General features: G+C 50.2%; 1 protein-coding gene across 2 annotated transcripts in view; it reads right to left on the minus strand.

Annotated features, from left to right (window-relative positions):
* The window catches only part of LMNB2 (lamin B2), a 250,862-nt gene that overhangs the window by 118,787 nt on the left and 112,924 nt on the right, over nt 1-19,151 (minus strand). For both annotated transcript variants that reach the window (XM_030220310.1, XM_030220309.1), the window contains 2 exons: nt 8,751-8,876; nt 8,037-8,257 (listed from right to left, as the gene is read on the minus strand). In XM_030220310.1, the coding sequence (XP_030076170.1) occupies nt 8,037-8,257; nt 8,751-8,876 (347 nt within the window). The remainder of the gene's footprint in view (nt 1-8,036; nt 8,258-8,750; nt 8,877-19,151) is intronic.

Consider the following 19,151-nt stretch of genomic DNA (forward strand, 5'->3'; position numbering starts at 1 on the left):
CAAAAAGACGGTCCCGCAGAACTTGCCTCGCAACCTGAGTCCGTTTCCGGAGACCAAGACACAGAGAACACGACTTGATATTGTGCTCCGGCCCGAGGCACTGGAGGCACCAAGCGTGGGTGTCGGTCTGCGAGATCGGCCGGCCGCACCGACCACACTTCTTAAATCCACTCGGGACCTTCGAGGACATCGACAGAAAAATCGCATCGGCGAAGTTAAAGTCGTCGATGGTGGCGGTAATCACACCTCGAAAAAGTAATCGACCGCGCGGCCACAAGGCCGCAGCGCGACGCCCCCGCTCAAAAACGAGGGAAAAATAGAGCGCGTGCTCTCTCTTTTTTTTTTAAAAGAAAATCGGAGCGCGCGGCAATCAAAACTAAACGAAAAATAAACAGAATTCGCGTAAACGCGACGGCTTTCCGGGGCTGACGAAGAGAGAGCGGCGGTAGCACGACTCTCTCCAGGAGCGGAAAGAAAAGGACTGGCGGGAACGGTCGCGCACGGGCGGGAAGACGGCCGCGCATGCGCGGTGGGCGTGCCCTGCGTGCAGACCGCCCGCAAAACTTCTTCCGGTTGGTGGGGGCTGCCGCGGACGTCACCCAGTCGTGAGAACAAGCAGCCTGCTTGTCCTCGGAGAATGTATTCTTCTTGGTGACCGGGGAGACCTTGGTATCCACCATAGAAAGTTGTGAAAACTAATTTGTTTATGCAGGCTTTTTAATGCCTAGATGAAAGCTTTATGTATATTAAGAAGGACGGTTGTTTGTTTTTTTAAGTTGTATTGACATATTTTTCAATATTAAGATAAATGCTCTTAAAGGCCTTTGTCAGCAGGCCATTCCACACACAGCTGTTTTGTGTTTGGCTTTTGCTGTTTTATGTTTTAATTTTTCTTCATGAATAGATAAGGCACACTGAGCCTGCGAATAGGTGGGGGAATGTGGGATACAAATGCAATAAATAAATAAGGTGAAATTAGATCTTACCTGCTAATTTTCTTTCCTCTAGACCCTCCAGACCGGTCAAGACGCGTGGGTTATGCACTCCTACCAGCAGAGGGAGACTGAGAAAACACTGAGCTTTGGATACAGTATATATAACCTGTGCAGTACACCCACTAGCCAGTATAACCTTAACAAAGAAGAGAAACTAAAACACTAACCAAAACTATCAACCCTGTACATGGTCATTGTCAAATGCAAGAACAACTTTTGTTCCTTTTATCTGTTTCATTCACTATTTTCTGTTTGTGCTTCCACAGGTGGGCTACCCAACCACACCTGTTTCAGACTCATACTAACAATCATCTGAAAAAACAAGAGTCTGAATTATGTAAACCACAATCATCAGCTGCCAAGAGATATCCAAACACTAAAGTATACCTCCTGGCCTACAGAAAAGACAGGGCGGGCTCTTGACCGGTCTGGAGGGTCTAGAGGAAAGAAAATTAGCAGGTAAGATCTAAGATCACCTTCCTCAGCGACCCTCCAGACCGGTCAAGACGCGTGGGACGTACCAAAGCAGTAAATATCTACGGGTGGGACCCCCTTAGGTCAGAGGTCAAAACACCAGCAACAAAACCTGCCTCCTCTTTAGCATGAGCATCAATCCGATAATGTTTAACAAATGAATGCAGAGAGGACCAGACTGCCGCCCGACAAATATCTAGAGGAGGAAGCATACTACTTTCCGCCCAAGAGGCTGCTACTCCCCTGGTGGAATGAGCCGAAAAACCCTTAGGTACCGCACAACAATTCAAGACGTAAGCAGACGCAATCGCCTCCTTCAACCACCGAGCTATCGTTGCCTTGGACGCAGCCGCTCCCTTTTTAGAACCGCCAAAAAGAACGAACAATCAGAAGTTTAGTTCCAGACAGATAACACCGCAACACTCGTTTCACGTTCAACTTCGCCAGTCGACGCTGTTCCGAGTCTCCAGCCAGATTCCCTAAGACTGGCAAAGAAATGACCTGATTCGCATGAAAGTCGGAAACTACCTTGGGCAAAAAGGAGGGCACCGGTCGCAGAGAAACCCTTTCCTTGGAAAAAAACAAAAAGGACGTCCTACAAGACAAAGCCTGGAGTTCCAAAACTCTGCGCGCTGATGTAATGGCCACCAAAAACACCGTCTTTAAGGGCAGATCCTTGTCCGTAGCCGAAGCCAAAGGCTCAAACGGAGGCCGAATTAAAGCCTCCAAAACCAGATTCAAATCCCACGGAGGAACCAACCGGCGTCGCGGAGGCCAAAGCAATTTCACTCCCTTCAAAAACCGAACCACATCCGGAGTCAAAGCCAACGACCTACCTTGAACCTTGCCACGAAAACAAGACAAGGCCGCCACCTGAACCTTCAAAGTAGACAAGGCCAGCCCCTTGTCCAGACCATCCTGCAAAAATTCTAACACGTCCGCGAGCGAAGCGTGCATAGCCCTCAAATTCCGAGCCAGGCACCAGTGCTCAAAAGCCTCCAGACACGAACGTACGCCAGAGAAGTGGACTGCCTGCGGGAACTCAACATCGTAGCAATAACTCTGGAAGAAAAACCCTTCTTCAACTTGCGCCTTTCAAGAGCCAAGCCATAAGCGAGAACTGAGCGGGGTCTGGGAGAGTGATGGGACCCTGACACAACAACAATGTCTCTGTCAATGGCAGGGGTTCCGCTACCGCCAGACGCACCAGATCTCCGTACCACGGGCGACGCGGCCAATTTGGAGCTATCAGAATCACCCGACCCGGGTGACGTTCGATGCGTTGAACTACTCTCCTGACTAACGGCCACGGAGGGAACATGTACAGCAACTCCTGAGGCCACGGCAGCAGCAGGGCGTCAATTCCTTCCGACCACGGGTCCCTTCTGCGACTGAAGAACCGCCGCACTTGCGCATTGCACGCTGTTGCCATGAGATCCATCACTGGAATCCCCCACACCAATACAATGCGATTGAAAACCGAGCAATGAAGCGCCCATTCCCCGGGGTCTAGAGTATGTCTGCTCAGATAATCGGCATCTACGTTGTCCACCTCAGCCACATGAGCTGCCGACAAGGCCTGAAGATGAAGTTCCGCCCAGTGGCACAACTGCGCTGCTTCCTCCGCGACCGCTCGACTCTTTGTGCCCCCTTGCCAATTGACGTAAGCTACGGCCATGGCATTGTCGCAGAGAACTCTGACAGACTTGCCTTGAAGCAACGTCTGTAAAGACCGAAGAGCCAAACGAATGGCCCGAGTCTCCAACCGGTTGATGGACCACTGGGCTTCTTCCCGAGACCACCGTCCTTGTGCCACCTGACCGAGACAATGAGACCCCCAACCGGACAGGCAGGCATCCGTGGTGAGAACTACCCACTCTGGAGCTCCCAATGGCATTCCCTTTACCAGGTTTCGAGAGTCTAGCCACCAGCGGAGGCTGAGATGCGGAAGAGCAGTCAGAGGCAAACGCATCTCCAACCCCTGCGATTGAGACCAACGACTGAGAAGTGCCGACTGCAACTGCCGCATGTGCGCTCTGGCCCAGGGAACCACCTCTATAGTTGCTGCCATCATGCCCAACACCTGAAGGTACGCACGCGCCTTCGGTCTGTCCCCCGCCAGAAAGCGACGAATCTGATCCTGTAATTTGCGGATCCGTAGAGCCGGCAACACCACTCGACCGTTGAGAGTCTCGAAGCGCACTTCTAGATACTCGAGAAATTGGGACGGGACGAGATGGCTCTTGCTGTGGTTCACTACCCAACCAAGCGATTCCAGAAAGGCTACCACTCGCGCTGTAGCCACTTCGCTCTCCGACTAAGACTTGGCCTGAATCAACCAATCGTCCAGATACGGATGCACCAAAACGCCCTGTCTCCGCAATGCCACCACCACTACTACCATGACCTTGGAAAAAGTGCGGGCAGCTGTTGCTAGACCGAAGAGAAGAGCGCAAAACTGAAAATGCTTTCCTAAGACCGCAAAGCGCAGAAAACGCTGATGCGCCGTCCGAATGGGAATGTGAAGATAAGCTTCCGTCAAATCCGGCGACGTCAGAAACTCTCCCTGTCGAACCGCGACAATAACGGACCGCAACGTCTCCATGCGAAAAGAGGGAACCTTGAGCGCTGAATTGACTCCCTTGAGATCCAACACAGGACGCCAGGCAGCCTCCTTCTTTGGTACTACAAAATAGATCGAATAGCACCCTGAGCATCGCTGCGCGGGAGGAACAGGAACCACCTATCCCAGGGCGAGAAGACGACGCAACGTGTCTCGAACTGCTGCTCTCTTGATTCTCGAATGACACGGGGACTCCAGAAACACCTCGGGAGGCGACTCTTCGAATTTCAACCTCATAACCATCTCGAATCACCTGGAGAACCCACTGATCGGACGTGATTTGGACCCAGCTCTGCTAAAACCGACTCAGCCGAGCCCCTACCCATACCAGAGCCTGGGTCCGCACACCTTCATTGCACATTACGCCCAGAAGACTGTCCTCTCGAGGCAAAGTCACGCCCTCCGCGACGATTCCCTCGAAAGGACTGGGTGCGCTGAAAAAAACGGCCTTCAAAAGACCCACTAGTCCGTCCCGGCCTATACCGCCAGGCCTCAGTAAAACGACCACACACCCCCCTGGTGCCCGACTTGGGTCGTAAATCCGGGAGGCGAGGAACCTTAGCATCACTAAGGCCTTTCACTAAATTGTCCAAAGAGCATGGTTCCCTTAAAGGGAAGAGAACACAACTTCGCTTTAGAAGCCGCATCCGCGACCCAACCTCTCAGTCATAGGGCCCTACGCGTCCAACTATCATAGCCATATTCTTGGCGGATGCCCTCAACAAATCATAAAGGGCATCTGACAAGAAAGACGAACCCATCTCGAGCTTGGCTAACTCATGAACTCCAGAGGCCCCAACCTCCACGGACTCATCAAGGAGTTTCTCGGCCCAGCGAAAACATGCTCGGGCTACCAGACCCCCACATAAAGAGGCCTGGAGCGCGAGCGCCGACAAATCAAAACTACGCTTAAGAAAGGCGTCAACCCTCCTATCCTGGGGGTCACGGAGAACGGCTCCGCCGTCTACCGGGATAGCTGTCGCCCTAGTCACTGCTGTAACCACTGCATCTACCGTAGGGGCCTTAAATGAATCTTTGTCCTGCTGAGGAAGAGGATAGAGCCGCGCCATTGCCTTAGAGACCTTGCATGGAGCATCCGGTGACTTCCACTCCTGGGAAATCATCTCCCGGAGGTCCTTGTTCATATGAAAGGACCGCGCCTTACTGTGACTACCCTTTACCAAAGGGTCCTGTCCAGATTCACCCACGGGTACCTCAGGCTCAAACTTAAGTGTCACCGTGACCTGGTCTATGAGCTCCGTAAGCTCATCCCTATGGAAGATTCTGACAATGGAGGGGTCCTCACCAGGTAAGGCATCAATAAGGTCCCGAGAGCCTTCAAACCCCTCTACCTCCTCCTCAATACCTAGTGGGTCTTCCGAACCCAGCTGAGACAAACAGTTCCCATCTTCTGATCATTCTAACCTTGGTCGTTTAGCCAGCATAGGGCCATGACCCTCCTCTACTTGGGGAGGCCCCGACTTCCAGGCTTGGAACAGGGTCCACACAAATTCCGGAGGAAAACCTACACTTCCTGAGCCCTCAGAGGGTACTTTCTGCCCTAAAACGGAGGAAGCTGGCCCCACACTCGGCGCATCTGCGGATCGCGCTTGACTCAAAATGGCGGCTGTTCCCGCTGAAACTGTAACCGCCAACATCGCGCCTTCCTGCGATCCCGCTGACACAGACTGCGATCCCGTCGGAACTTACGCGGCCAACACGGGGGAAGCCAAAATCGACTGTTTAGGCTCACCACAAAGGCGACACTGACCGCCCGCCGTCTCTAACCACCGCCTCGAACAGGCGCGACATCGAAGAAGCTTGCCGGTCATAATAAAATAAAAACACAGTCCGCCTCTGCGCCAAATTCTCTGTTACAGCAAATTCACACTGCTCTCCCGTCTAGTGCAAGGAACCGAACTCCCCGTCCGTTCCGCACCAAATAAATAATAAAAGGCTCTTAAAGGCACAGAACACTGCTGGCAGCTGAAAATTGGAGGCACTCAAGGCTATAGTACAGAGAAAGCAGCCGAGGCACAGAGCTGCCACTTATTCAGAAATGGAGAGCAGCACAGGGGGAGGGACCCACAACACAGGTGTAACACCCCAGGGAAAACACTGGGCCCCACCGGACCCAGGGTCCCGAAGCACACTTTTTTTTTTTTAATCCATATACAGGGAAACACAGAATGAACCAATTTGGAACAAACAACCCAATTATCATACCCTATGAGCAAAACTACCTCACCAGACCAGTGAAGACTGCACAGGCTGTCCTTCTACCTCTGCTGAGACTGAGAAAATACTGGCTAGTGGGTGTACTGCACAGGTTATATATACAATATCCAAAGCTCAGTGTTTTCTCAGTCTCCCTCTGCTGGTAGGAGTGCATAACCCACGCGTCTTGACCGGTCTGGAGGGTCGCTGAGGAAATGTATATTTCTTTCGTAAGCAGTTTAGTATTAGGTGAGACATAAATTTTTAAAAATAAACAGGTCTCAAAGGCTCTCAGTCTTGTTCTGGAATCGGGTATAAATGCAACATGGATCGCGCCACTCTGAAGGAGGTGTCCAGAGAGTTCCACTGAGTCTGAATCACTTCCCAGGTGTCTTGATATATTGGAAGGATCTAGAAGCCTTTCAAAACACCCTTTGGGATCTACCTTATGAGGAGTCTCTTGTGCATCTTCATCAAACTAGCACTGCAGACACTTGAGAAATAAGTTCCTGCAACTCCTCTCAATGAAAGACTCAGACCACTGAGGAGTCCTTGCCGGGAGGCAACTCTTCCATCCAAGTATCTTCATTCAGTTTCCCTCCAACCCAAAAGTTCCTCTTCATTCCACAACTGGTTCCCCTTAGAGAGGAGAACTAGCCTCAAGGGCCTCTATCCACTCTAAATGTTGGGAGAGGGAGGGGACCCACAGAGGTATCCTCTGCTCTCGTCCAACCTGACCCTCTGACTTAGAGGCAAAAGGCCCTGTACATCACTAAAATTGGGAGAAAAATCCATGTCAGAAAACTCCTGCAGCCCACTAGGGCCTGACAGAGAGCCATTCACCGGTTCCAAGCACTGAGGCTGCTCTGCGCCCAAATGCTGCAGGCACGATGGTGGTGGTTCTTGCTGAAATCAGGGCCACAGGCAGGAGAGGAATGCCAGTTACATGCGCTTGAGAATCCCCCTGCAGGGACCGTTCCTTCAATGGCCCAACCGCAGGCTTGGAGGACTTGGCCCCTCCATGGCTGCTGCAAAATTTACAGCCCCCCCCCCCCCCCAAAATGGCTCCAGCTCTTGCAGGAGACAAACAAGGTACTTCTTTAACCTATCCACACTCATCACGGACCGTTGCCAATCCTATGTACCAGCCAAGCAAGCCCCGACCGCCAACAAGCCCCAATACAAGAGAGCAGGCAAGCTAACACTGCAAGTCAGCAAGAGGCTTTCCTATCTGTCTACTGATCTGCTTTTTACTTTTTTCTCCAAATTAGAGGCAGCTCTCCACAGGCACTCAAGGCTGCCTAACTGCCAGCAGACAGAGGTGGTCACAAAAAAGGACCATTGAACAGGTAAGTGGGGATGAGAGAGGGTTCTTTTTTTCTCTAGTATAGAGAAATTTGGTACCCCCTCCCACAAAGGAAAAAACAAAAATGGAGATCCTTAAGGCCTAAACCCCAGACTGGGACAGCACAGGCTTACCATGTACACTATCTGCTGGAGACTGAGAAAAGCTGACTTTCAGGGAGCTCCATCGCTCACCTATAGGCTAGCTTAGAAATCAGTGTTCCTCAGTCTCCATTTACTGGTGGGGGTGCATAACCCATTCATCTGCACCGGTCTGGAGGGAACCTACAGAATATAGTGCTATTTAAAGGCCGAAGTATAAGTATTTTTCCAGGTGGTTTTGCAAGGCTGCTGACTACAGCCAGGATTCCCTAGGCACCAACCTTTCCTCTTCTCCCTCTAGGAGCTTCCTGTACGCGCTGATTTCCATGTCAAGCGCAAGCTTCACATCTAGCAGCTCCTGGTACTCGTTAAGCTGCTGCTGCATTTGGTCTCTCATCTCTGCCATCTCCTTTTCTTTGGCATCTAGCATCTTGTGATATTTATTGCGCTCAATGGCCATCATTTCCTCCAACTCACGGATGCGATCCTCTGCAGCACTTGCCTAAATAGGCATTTAGGGAGAGGGCAAGAGAAAGAGAGGGGTCAGCCAGTTTATGGTGGCTTCCATATGTCAGACAGACCAGTACATAGTATGATCAACAGAATCATATTACAAAGTTCATAGATTTGAATCATAAAATTAATTTTGTCGATTTTTTTTTTTGTTACATTTGTACCCCGCGCTTTCCCACTCATGGCAGGCTCAATGCGGCAGGCAATGGAGGGTTAAGTGACTTGCCCAGAGTCACAAGGAGCTGCCTGTGCCGGGAATCGAACTCAGTTCCCCAAGGACCAAAGTCCACCACCCTAACCACTAGGCCACTCCTCCACTCCTTTCAAAAAGTACCTAAAGTCAGAACTGTGGGTTCATTATGGGAACAGCGAGGGGCACAGGTGCAACTGCTACCTTAAAAGCCCGGAACAGGTCACATGATTTTTATTTTGCACCTTTGTATGTCGGGGTTCAATGTATAAAGGCCGCCTCTGGGTCTCACCTGTTTTTGCAGGCCTGAAAGCTGGTAGCTTAGGCTTTCTATGCGCATGCGAGCTTCTTTCAACTCTTCACGAGCAGCACTTGCAGCCTTGTCATTGTGGTCAGACGTAAGCTTAGCATTGTTCAGCTGGAAGAAAAAGAAGGAAATAGAAAAGTTCAGTGTTTGTAGACCTCAAAGGTAATTTTAATATTCACCTAGAAGATGCATCCGCACCTTTTACTAGTGACTTTATGCATGATCTTTCTTTCACTCTGGGACCGATGCTCAAAGCTTACTGGGCTTGTAACGTTCCATTTTGACCGGTTTCAGCCGGTTTTGCATATATGTTATTGTGCGCCTAATGCGCGGGTTTTGGCACTGCTTGTACTGTTTGTGAAAGCAATGGTTGAAAACTATGCAAATGCATTAAAACAAGCACATTAGTATTAAAAGGAGCATTCCATGAGATGCACAGATGTTTCTTGTGCAAAGCACGGGAGCGCCTATTTGTAACATTCAAAATTTTCCAGCAGATCTGAGGTGGCACTGAATGTGAAATGGCAGCTTCTTGGTGGTCTGCATTTTTTAAAATAGTATCTGCACTTTTCACATGTGTGTGTGTTCCGCCTGGAACAGTAGTGTAACATTAAAAAAAGGTGTTCTGATTGCCACACACATAATACAACAATCATATTAAAAAAAAACCACACAATAAAAAGACAACCAAAAAAAAGTTAACAAGAACTATCCATGAATGTGCGCATATGACGCACACTTGTACGGCAGGGTCCAAAGAGCAGTTGTGGCCATTTTTCAAGTCAGACTATTTTTATTTTGTTTTGCATTTTATTTCAATTTCTACTTTTTTCCTGTGTAATGGAGTACATCTACTGCACTTGATTACCTACCCCCCCCCCCCCCCCCCCCCCCCCAAGTCCGCTCCTGGCCTGGACACACGCAGAACATTAACACTTACCGTGAAATTGTTCTGCACACGTGCCAGGTACTTTCCATACTGAACTTCACGCAGACTCCCTGCATATCTCATTTGCACGTGATTTCCTTTGAGAATTGATCGCTATTCCTCGTTCAGTAAGTTCAGTCACGGCTATATGCGCACGGCTACTAATAATGACTTTTGAGCATCAGTCCCTCAATATCTAGACCAACTCAAACCACAGGGCATACAAAAGGTGCTGTTTTCTTGCCATCCAAATCCTCTTTCACTTTGGGTGATTTTCATTCTTACCCTCTTCTTTGTGCTGATCATTACATAGTAGACTTCACCTATACCTGCCCATCTATAAGTAGAATATCATTAAGAGATATTCAGAATTTCAAACTTCTACCAAAACACCTGAAATCTACGAATAATCATCTAGAATTCCGAAAAAACCTAAACACTCACCTGTTCAAGAAGGCATACCCCACAGTATTGGACATAAACACCAAATAATGAAATATGGCATTTTAATCAGGAAACTGACAGTTTTCAACCCCTACGCATGATCACACATTTTATTTGAATCACCCCAACCTATTTACCGATACTTCTTTACTGTACTTGTCACTGTAATAGTACCCCTATACTGTATTTGTTCATACCGGAGTATGTAACCACCTCTCCGGAACTATGTAAGCCACTTTGAGCCTACTAATAAGTGGGAAAAGGTGGGATACAGATGTAACAAAAATAAATAAATAGGACAATATCACTTGAACAATCTACCACACATGGAATGTCTGTGTGTCAGCAGTTTAAAATAAAATGACCCTTCTTTAGAAGATTCTCCATTCCTTAAGAGAAATATTTAGGAAAGGAAAACAACATATTGCAAGGGTAGGGTCTGAGACAATGGAATCCTGACTCCTTTGAAGTAAGACAAAGATTGTTTTACTGAGGATGTGCTTATTTAACAAAAGGACTGAAATGTATCTTTTAAGGAAATGCAGTATCTTTTATGTACCTTTTGGCAATTGTAACAAAGAAATGATATCCTGTATGATGTATTCCTGAAAAAAAACCTGTTCTTTGTACTTAGGGCTGAGAAATCCTATATAAATGTCTGGTCTGGATGGAAGAGAGCTTCTGTCTCAACCGACTAAGGAATATACGACCATATATATTTCCATGGCACCTCCCTTTTGTTTATGCTCCCTTACTACCTTGTTTCTTATGTGCTGCTCCTAATTTTCTATTATTTCTTATTTTTCATGTTCTTGGGTAAGAATAAACTTTGGTAATGTGAGAAGCTTCTCTTGTTTATAGTTCTTTTTGGTACTTATCAGGCCGGTGGTCCTAAGAAACCAGTTGGGGAATTTGCATGGGAGAGGTGCTGTGTTTTAGTTCTGAGACACAGCACCAACAGGCCCAAACACCCTCCTTCCATAGAAAGCCTGCAACTACCATCATGACCCTTGGAGAAGGTCCTCGCGCCGTGGTCAGAACGAACGGCATGGTCCAAAACTGGTAATGCCTGCCCAGAATCTCAAAGCAAAGGGAGTGTTGGTGTGGCAGCCAGATAAGAATATGCAGGTACGCCTCCTTGAGGTCCATGGACGTGAGGAACTCCTCAGGTTTGTAACAATGTGAGGACGGTGTGCAAAGTCTCTATTCGAAAATATTGGACCATCAGAGCCCAGTTGACCCTTCGAGGTCGAGAACAGGTTGGGAAGAGCCGTCCATCTTGGGCACCCACAAAGTAAAAGGAATAGCGAACCCAAACCACTTCCACTGGAGGTACCAGAACCACGGCCCCGAGTTTGCACAAACTCCCACAGGGTAGCCAGGACCTTGCACGGAGATTCCAGAAAGCAATCCCACAACTCTTGAGTGAACTCCAACTTGTAACCATCCCGCACAACCTCCAAGACCCTCAGACTGTTGCAACTTGTTTCTCACAGGTCTCCCACTAAGCCATCTCTTTCCCCTTCAATCTGTTCAAAATTCTGCTGGACGACTTACATTCCACCAGTGTCGCCATGCTCATATTAGCCCTCTCAAGTCACTTCATTGCGCCCCTATCCGTTTCCGCATACAGTTCAAACTCCTCTTATTGACACACAAGTGCATTCATTCTGCAGCTCCTCAGTGCCTCACCACTTATCTCTCCCTACACTCCTCCCTAGGAACTCCATTTAGTGGATACATTTCTTTTATCTACACCCTTCTCCACTGCTAACTCCTGACTCCGTTCTTTTGATCTTCCTGCACCATATGACTGGAATAGACTTCCTGAACCAGTAGTCAAGTTCCATCTCTGGCTGTCTTCAAATCTAGGCTAAAAGCCCACCTTTTGATGCTGCTTTTAACTGGTAACCCTTAGCCACTTGTTCAGTACCCATATTTTATCATTCCTACCATAGTAATTCTCTTAGGCCCTTATTTTTCTTGTTTTTCTGTCCTAATTAGACTGTAAGCTCTGTCGAACAGGGACCGTCTCTTCATGTCCAGTGCATACGTCTAGCAGCGCTATAGAAATGATAAGTAGTAGGTCTGTGGTGATTTTGGCCCACAACTCCAGAAAGCGAGACAAACGCCAATGTGCGCTTGTCCCCCTGAAAGGGCTGCTTTTTGGACTGAAAGCGAAACCTCCCCAACCTCTAATTGCCAAGCCTCCCAGAACCGGGAACAGGACTAGGAGGAGTGAGAGGACAACTTACACTTATCCTTAGGGAGCCACTGCCCCTTGGAATCCCTCAAATCCTTAACATCTTAGCCAAATCGTCCCAAACAGAACAGCACCCCGAAAAGGAAGCAGAGCCAACATGTCCTTAGAGACCGAATCCACTGCCCAATGGTATAGCCAGAGCCACCACCCACGTAGTCACAGCCAGGGAAATCCCCTTAGCTGGCGCATGAAGAAAATCATAAAGCAGATCTGCCAAATATGCCAAGCCCAGTTCCAAAGACGGAGGGGCCTGGACCAAGTCCTCTGAGGAGGAAGCCCCTTGCACCCAGCTAAGGCAGGCCTGGGCCACAAAGGAACCGCAAACCGAAGCCTGCAATGCACGCGCAGCTACCTCAAAAGGACCTTTTAAGAAAAAATTCCAACTTCCTGTCCTGAGTGGCCTTGAGGGCCACAACCGCCTTCAACCAGTAAAGTGGTCATCTTCATCACCACCGTGACCAAAGAATCCACCTACAACAAGCGCAAGGGCTCGAGATTCGCAGTCGGAAGTGAACGGAGGTTGGCCATGGCCCGTGCCATCCACAGACTGGCCACGAGAGTGCCCTACTAAACGGAAATAAGGACCTTTGTGGTCAGATGGATGTGAAAAAACCCTAGGGGTCTGTTTAAACGCCCGTCAGCAATGGATGCTCAGCCGCCTCCGAAGAAGAGATCTCAAGGGTCTCTAACGCCTCGCGCATTAACGCAGGCAATTCATCCCAGCAAAACAGCCAAGCCATCGTAGGGTCATCCCCGTCCTGAAGGGGGAGAAGCTCCTCATCCTCCAGGGGATCCACTAGGGAGTGGGCCGAAAAAACCGAAAGGGGTCCCGCAAATCCCTGCCCAGAAAGCAGGGAAAGCTCATAAAAGTTTTTAGGGGCATCCAAGCGTGGTCTCTTACAGAGCTGGGAACCCAAAGACCTCGCAGCGGCAACAAGGAAGAACCACCAGGACCCAAAGGGGGGAGGGAGGGAGGGGGACGAGGAAGAAAGCTGGCAGAAGCCACTTCATCAGGAAGGCCTGGTGCATGAGAAGAACAAATTCTGGGGAAAAAGGCAGCGATGAGGCATGTATGCCCCCCCCCCCCCCCCAAACACTCCCTGCTGCACATGTAACCTCAGTCAGGCCCTCCTCAGAACACAACACTTCCTCCAGCGGAAAAACTCAGCCACGTCTTCCAGCGCCATGCGTCACAAAGCATCCAGATGGTGGCCGGTGAACTGTACAAGCGCTGGTCCGGAGCCTGCCAAATTCACCAGCTGACTCCCCAGGTGAACCAGCCCTCGATAGGAAAAGCCATAGTGTCCAATGACGACTCCAACTGGGAAGCACAAACACATGCACTACAACACCTGACGCTGCTCGCTGGCCTCCACACTAGGAGAAGTGCTTTACCCCCTCCACAACCATGGCTACTCACGGGAGAAGGACCAGCTGGAGACAGCTCAGGGAAAAAAAAAAAAACACCAAGTGCTGTAGAAATGACGATACTACAATCCACACATCTCGCTGATTCCAACAGCAACAGCACTGCCTGCCCAGGAAACCTGATGTTACCGCAGATTTGTTTGGGGTTTTTTTGCTGCGAAGCAAGGAGGCAGGAGATTTAAAGTCCCAGCAGGAGAGCTCAGCAGCAAAGGCAACAGGGGAGGCAGGAGGGATCTAGCACCACCAGGTGTACCTTCAACAGGTCCAGGGAAGGGCAAGAGCCAGCACCAACACAGAGCTGCACAAGAGATGTCCGTCCAAATGCTAGATAGAGAGAATACTGTAAGGAAGTCTGCTGCACAGAGTACTATTATAGCAGAGATCTGGTGTTCTCTCTATCTCAACCTGCTGGTGGGCAGATATACCTATTCGTCTGGACAGATTTGGGAAACGCTATGGATTTATATCTTTATACAGCACAAGGTAAAATTAGTTCTTACCTGATAATTTTCTTTCCATTAGTCCCAACAGATCACTCCAGAGACGAGTGGGTTATGTCCCCCTACCAGCAAGTGGAGATAGAGAGAACTTCAGAGTCTTACCATATGTGGACCTGTGCAGCCAGCTTAATCTCAGTATTGTCAATACCAAAGCAGCTGAAGAAGAAAAGCAAATCCAACAACGAATTCCACTCCTGCCGCCAAATAACCCTTGCAGGCTCTTCCTCTACCGCTACAGTGGGAGGGAAACCACTTAAGTGGTGAACTGGAATTATGATAGTGCTCCATCCTCTGTAGTTTCCTTTTAGTTCCCGTTGGTACTTTAGAAAAGGACAGAACCTAATGGACCATAACAGGAATAAACAGCTCCTTCATAACAAAGGAAACTATACAGACCCAAAACCATCAAAGGGCGGGCCTCTGGATTGATCTGTTGGGACTAATGGAAAGAAAATTATCAGGTAAGAACTAATTTTACCTTCCACAGCGTCCCACAGATCAATCCTGAGATGAGTGGGATGTACAAAAGCAGTCCCCAAAGTAGGGTGGGAACTCCAAAATAGACCAAGGCCCAAAAACAGACCTAAACCGAATCTCAAGACTGAGGACGGAGCAAATCCAACAATCCCAGAAGACTCACCATCACAAGATGAAATGAAAAGCATTCCCAATCACGGAGAAACGGAAAAAAACCGTAGAACGGTCGCTGCATTAATCCTGTAGAAGAGAGCATGAGTCACAACGAAAAGCGGGCCCGGAAAGACCCAAGAGCCCCCGAGACCTGGCCAGCCTGAACGATAGGAGCGTCCATTGCCATGCTGACCTACTACGAAGCAAATAACTGTGGACTGAGCTGAGGAGCATACTGACAGAAAGGACACCACTCTAGAGAGACTGAGAGAAGCGAATGATACATACCTGTAGCAGGTGTTCTCCGAGGACAGCAGGCTGATTGTTCTCATGACTGGGGTTGACGTCCACGGCAGCCCCCAACAACCGGAACAAAAACTTTGCGGGCAGTCCCGCACGCAGGGTACGCCCACCACGCATGCGCGGCGTCTTCCGCCCCGTGCGCGACCGTTCCTCCGCTCAGTTGAATGACAAGCAAAAAAGAGTAAAAACGCAACTCCAAAGGGGAGGAGGGAGGGTAGGTGAGAACAATCAGCCTGCTGTCCTCGGAGAACACCTGCTACAGGTATGTATCATTCGCTTTCTCCGAGGACAAGCAGGCTGCTTGTTCTCACGACTGGGGTATCCCTAGCTCTCAGGCTCACTCAAAACAAGAACCCAGGTCAACTGAACCTCGCAATGGCGAGGGCATAATAGAAATTGACCTACGAAGAACAACTAACTGAGAGTGCAGCCTGACCAGAATAAATTCGGGTCCTGGAGGGTGGAGTTGGATTTAAAACCCCAAACAGATTCTGCAGCACCGACTGCCCGAACCGACTGTCGCGTCGGGTATCCTGCTGGAGGCAGTAATGTGATGTGAATGTGTGGACAGATGACCACGTCGCAGCCTTGCAAATCTCTTCAATAGTGGCTGACTTCAAGTGGCCACCGACGCTGCCATGGCTCTGATACTATGAGCCATGACATGACCCACAAAGAGTCAGTCCAGCCTGGGCGTAAGTGAAGGAAATGCAATCTGCTAGCCAATTGGAGATGGTGCGTTTCCCGACAGCGACCCCTTTCCTATTGGGGTCAAAAGAAACAAAACAATTGGGCGGACTGTCTGTGGGGCTGTGTCCGCTCCAAATAGAAGGCCAACGCTCGCTTGCAGTCCAATGTGTGCAACTGACGTTCAGCAGGGCGGGTATGTGGTCCTGGGAAAGAATGTTAGCAAGACAACTGACTGGTTAAGATGGAACTCCAACACCACCTTTGGCAGGAACGTAGGGTGAGTGCGGAGTATACGGAGCATGAGCTACCAGGGCTTGAAGATCACTGACTCTACGAGCTGAAGTACTGCCACCAAGAAAATGACCTTCCAGGTCAAGTACGTCAGATGGCAGGAATTCAGTGGCTCAAAAGGAGGTTTCATCAGCTGGGTGAGGACGACGTTGAGATCCCATGATACTGCAGGAGGGCTTGACAGGGGTTTTAACAAAAGCAAGCCTCTCATGAATCGAACGACTAAAGGCTCTCCAGAGATGGCTTTACCCTCCACACGAAGATGGTAAGCACTAATCGCACTAAGGTGATTCCTTACTGAGTTGGTCTTGAGGCCAGACTCTGATAAGTGCAAAAGGTATTCAAGCAGGTTCTGTGCAGGACAAGAACGAGGTTCTAGGGCCTTGCTCTCACACCAAACGACAAACCTCCTCCACTTGAAAAAGTAACTCTTTTTAGTGGAATCCTTCCTAGAGGCAAGCAAGACACGGGACACACCCTCAGACAAACCCAACGAAGCGAAGTCTACGCCCTCAACATCCAGGCCGTGAGAGCCAGAGACTGAAGGTTGGGGTGCAGAAGCGCTCCGTCGTTCTGCAAAATGAGAGTCTGAAAACAGTCCAATCTCCATGGTTCTTCGGAGGACACTCCAGAAGAAGAGAGAACCAGATCTGGCGGGGCCAAAAGGGCGCTATCAGAATCATGGTGCCGTGGTCTTGCTTGAGCTTCAGTAAGGTCTTCCCCACCAAAGGTATGGGAGGAAAAGCATACAGGAGGCCGTCCCCCAATGGAGGAGAAAGGCGATCCGACGCTAGTCTGCCAGTGTGCTGTAGTCTGGAACAGAACAGAGGCAGCTTGTGGTTGGGTCTGAGAGGCGAAAAGGTCCACCGAGGGAGTGCCCCCACTCTCGGAAGATCTTGCGTACCACTCTGGAATGGAAGGCGACCACTCGTTGCGGTTGCATGACTCTGCTCAGTCTGTCGGCCAGACTGTTGTTTACACCCGCCAGGTATGTGGCTTGGAGAAGCATGCCGAACTGGCAGGCCCAACGCCACATCCCAACGGCCTCCTGACACAGGGGGCGAGATCCGGTGCCCCCCTGCTTGTTGATGTAATACATTGCAACCGGATTGTCCGTCCGAATTTGGATAATTTGATAGGACAGCCGATCTCTGAAAGCCTTCAGTGCGTTCCAGACCGCTCGGAGCTCCAGGAGGTTGATCTGAAGATCTTTTTCCTGGAGGGAAGCCCATCGACATGAGCTCCCCAGCCCAGGCGAGATGCATCATCGTCAGCACTTTCGTGGGCTGTGGAATTTGGCATGGGCGTCCCAGGGTCAGATTGGTCCGAATGGTCCACCAGTGCAGTGAAGTGCGGCAACTGATGGAGAGGCGGATGACATCTTCTAGATTCCCGGTGGCCTGGCACCACTGGGAAGCTAGGGTCCATTGAGCCGATCTCATGTGAAGACGAGCCATGGGAGTCACATGAACTGTGGAGGCCATATGACCTAGGAGTCTCAACATCTGCCGAGCTGTGACCTGCTGAGACTCTCTGGTCTGGGAAGCGAGGGACAGGAGGTTGTGGGCCCTCGCTTCGGGAAGAAAGGCCCTGAGCCATCTGAGAATTCAGCACAGCTCCTATGAATTCCAGAGAATTGGACTGGCTGGAGATGGGACTTTGGGGTAATTTTATCACAAAAACCCCAGGCAGCTCCAGGAGGTGAATAGTGGCACTGCATGGACCGGAGAGCTCCTGCCTCTGAGGTGTTCTTGACCATCCAATCGTTGAGATATGGGAACACGTGCACTCCCAGCTTGCGTAGATACGCCGCGACCACCACGAGGCACTTCGTGAACACCCGTGGGGCAGAGGCAAGTCCAAAGCGCAGCAGACAATACTGAAAGTGCCGTGTCCCCAGGCGGAATCTGAGATACTGTCTGTGAGCTGGCAGTATCGGGATGTGAGTGTATGCGTCCTTTAAATCCAGGGAACATAGCCAATCGTTTCTCTGAATCATTGGTAGAAGGGTGCCCAAGGAAAGCATCCTGAACTTCTCTTTGACCAGATATTTGTTCAGGCCTCTCAGGTCTAGGATGAGGCGCATCCCCCCTGTTTTCTTTTCCACAAGGAAGTACCTGGAATAGAATCCCTGCCCTTCCTGCCCGGGTGGCACGGGCTCGACCGCATTGGCGCTAAGAAGGGCGGAGAGTTCCTCTGCAAGTACCCTGCTTGTGCTGGAGCTGAAGGATTGAGCTCCCGGAGGACAATTTGGTGGAGGGGAGGCCAATTCAGGGCGTATCCGCACCGCACTATTTGGAGAACCCACTGGTCGGAGGTTATTAGAGGCCACCTTTGGTGAAAAAGTTTTAAACCTCCGCCCGACTGGCAGAATCGTCCCGGGCACGGACACTTGATGGCGGCTATGTTCCCATGGATCCAGTCCAAAAACCCCGTCCCCGGTTTTTGCTGTGGAGGCGCCGGGGGCTGCTTAGGCGCACGCTGTTGACGGGGAACGGCGCGCTGTGACTGTCCCTAGTGCCTGATGAGGCCTTCGGGCCGGCTGGGTGTACCTACGCTTGTTGAAGGCGTAGGGCGCAGCCTGCCTGGCCCGGGAAAAACGTCCACCTGCTGAGTGGATGCTGAAGGCGCCCGGTGGGAGAGCTTGTCGAGGGCGGTTTCCCGCTGATGTAGTTGGTCCACCAACTGCTTGACCTTCTCATCAAAAATATTATCCCCCAGGCAAGGGACATCGGCCAGCCGCTGCTGGGTGCGGTTGTCCAGGTCAGAGGCACACAGCATGAGAGCCTGCGCATCACTATACCTTGGGCCGCAGCACGAGATGCCACATCACAGGTATCATATATACCCCTGGACAGGAACTTTCTGCACGCCTCAGCTGCCTGACCACCTCCTGAAAAGGCCTGACT

The sequence above is a fragment of the Microcaecilia unicolor genome, chromosome 11, assembly GCF_901765095.1.
Source record: "Microcaecilia unicolor chromosome 11, aMicUni1.1, whole genome shotgun sequence".
In the NCBI taxonomy this organism is placed as follows: domain Eukaryota; kingdom Metazoa; phylum Chordata; class Amphibia; order Gymnophiona; family Siphonopidae; genus Microcaecilia; species Microcaecilia unicolor.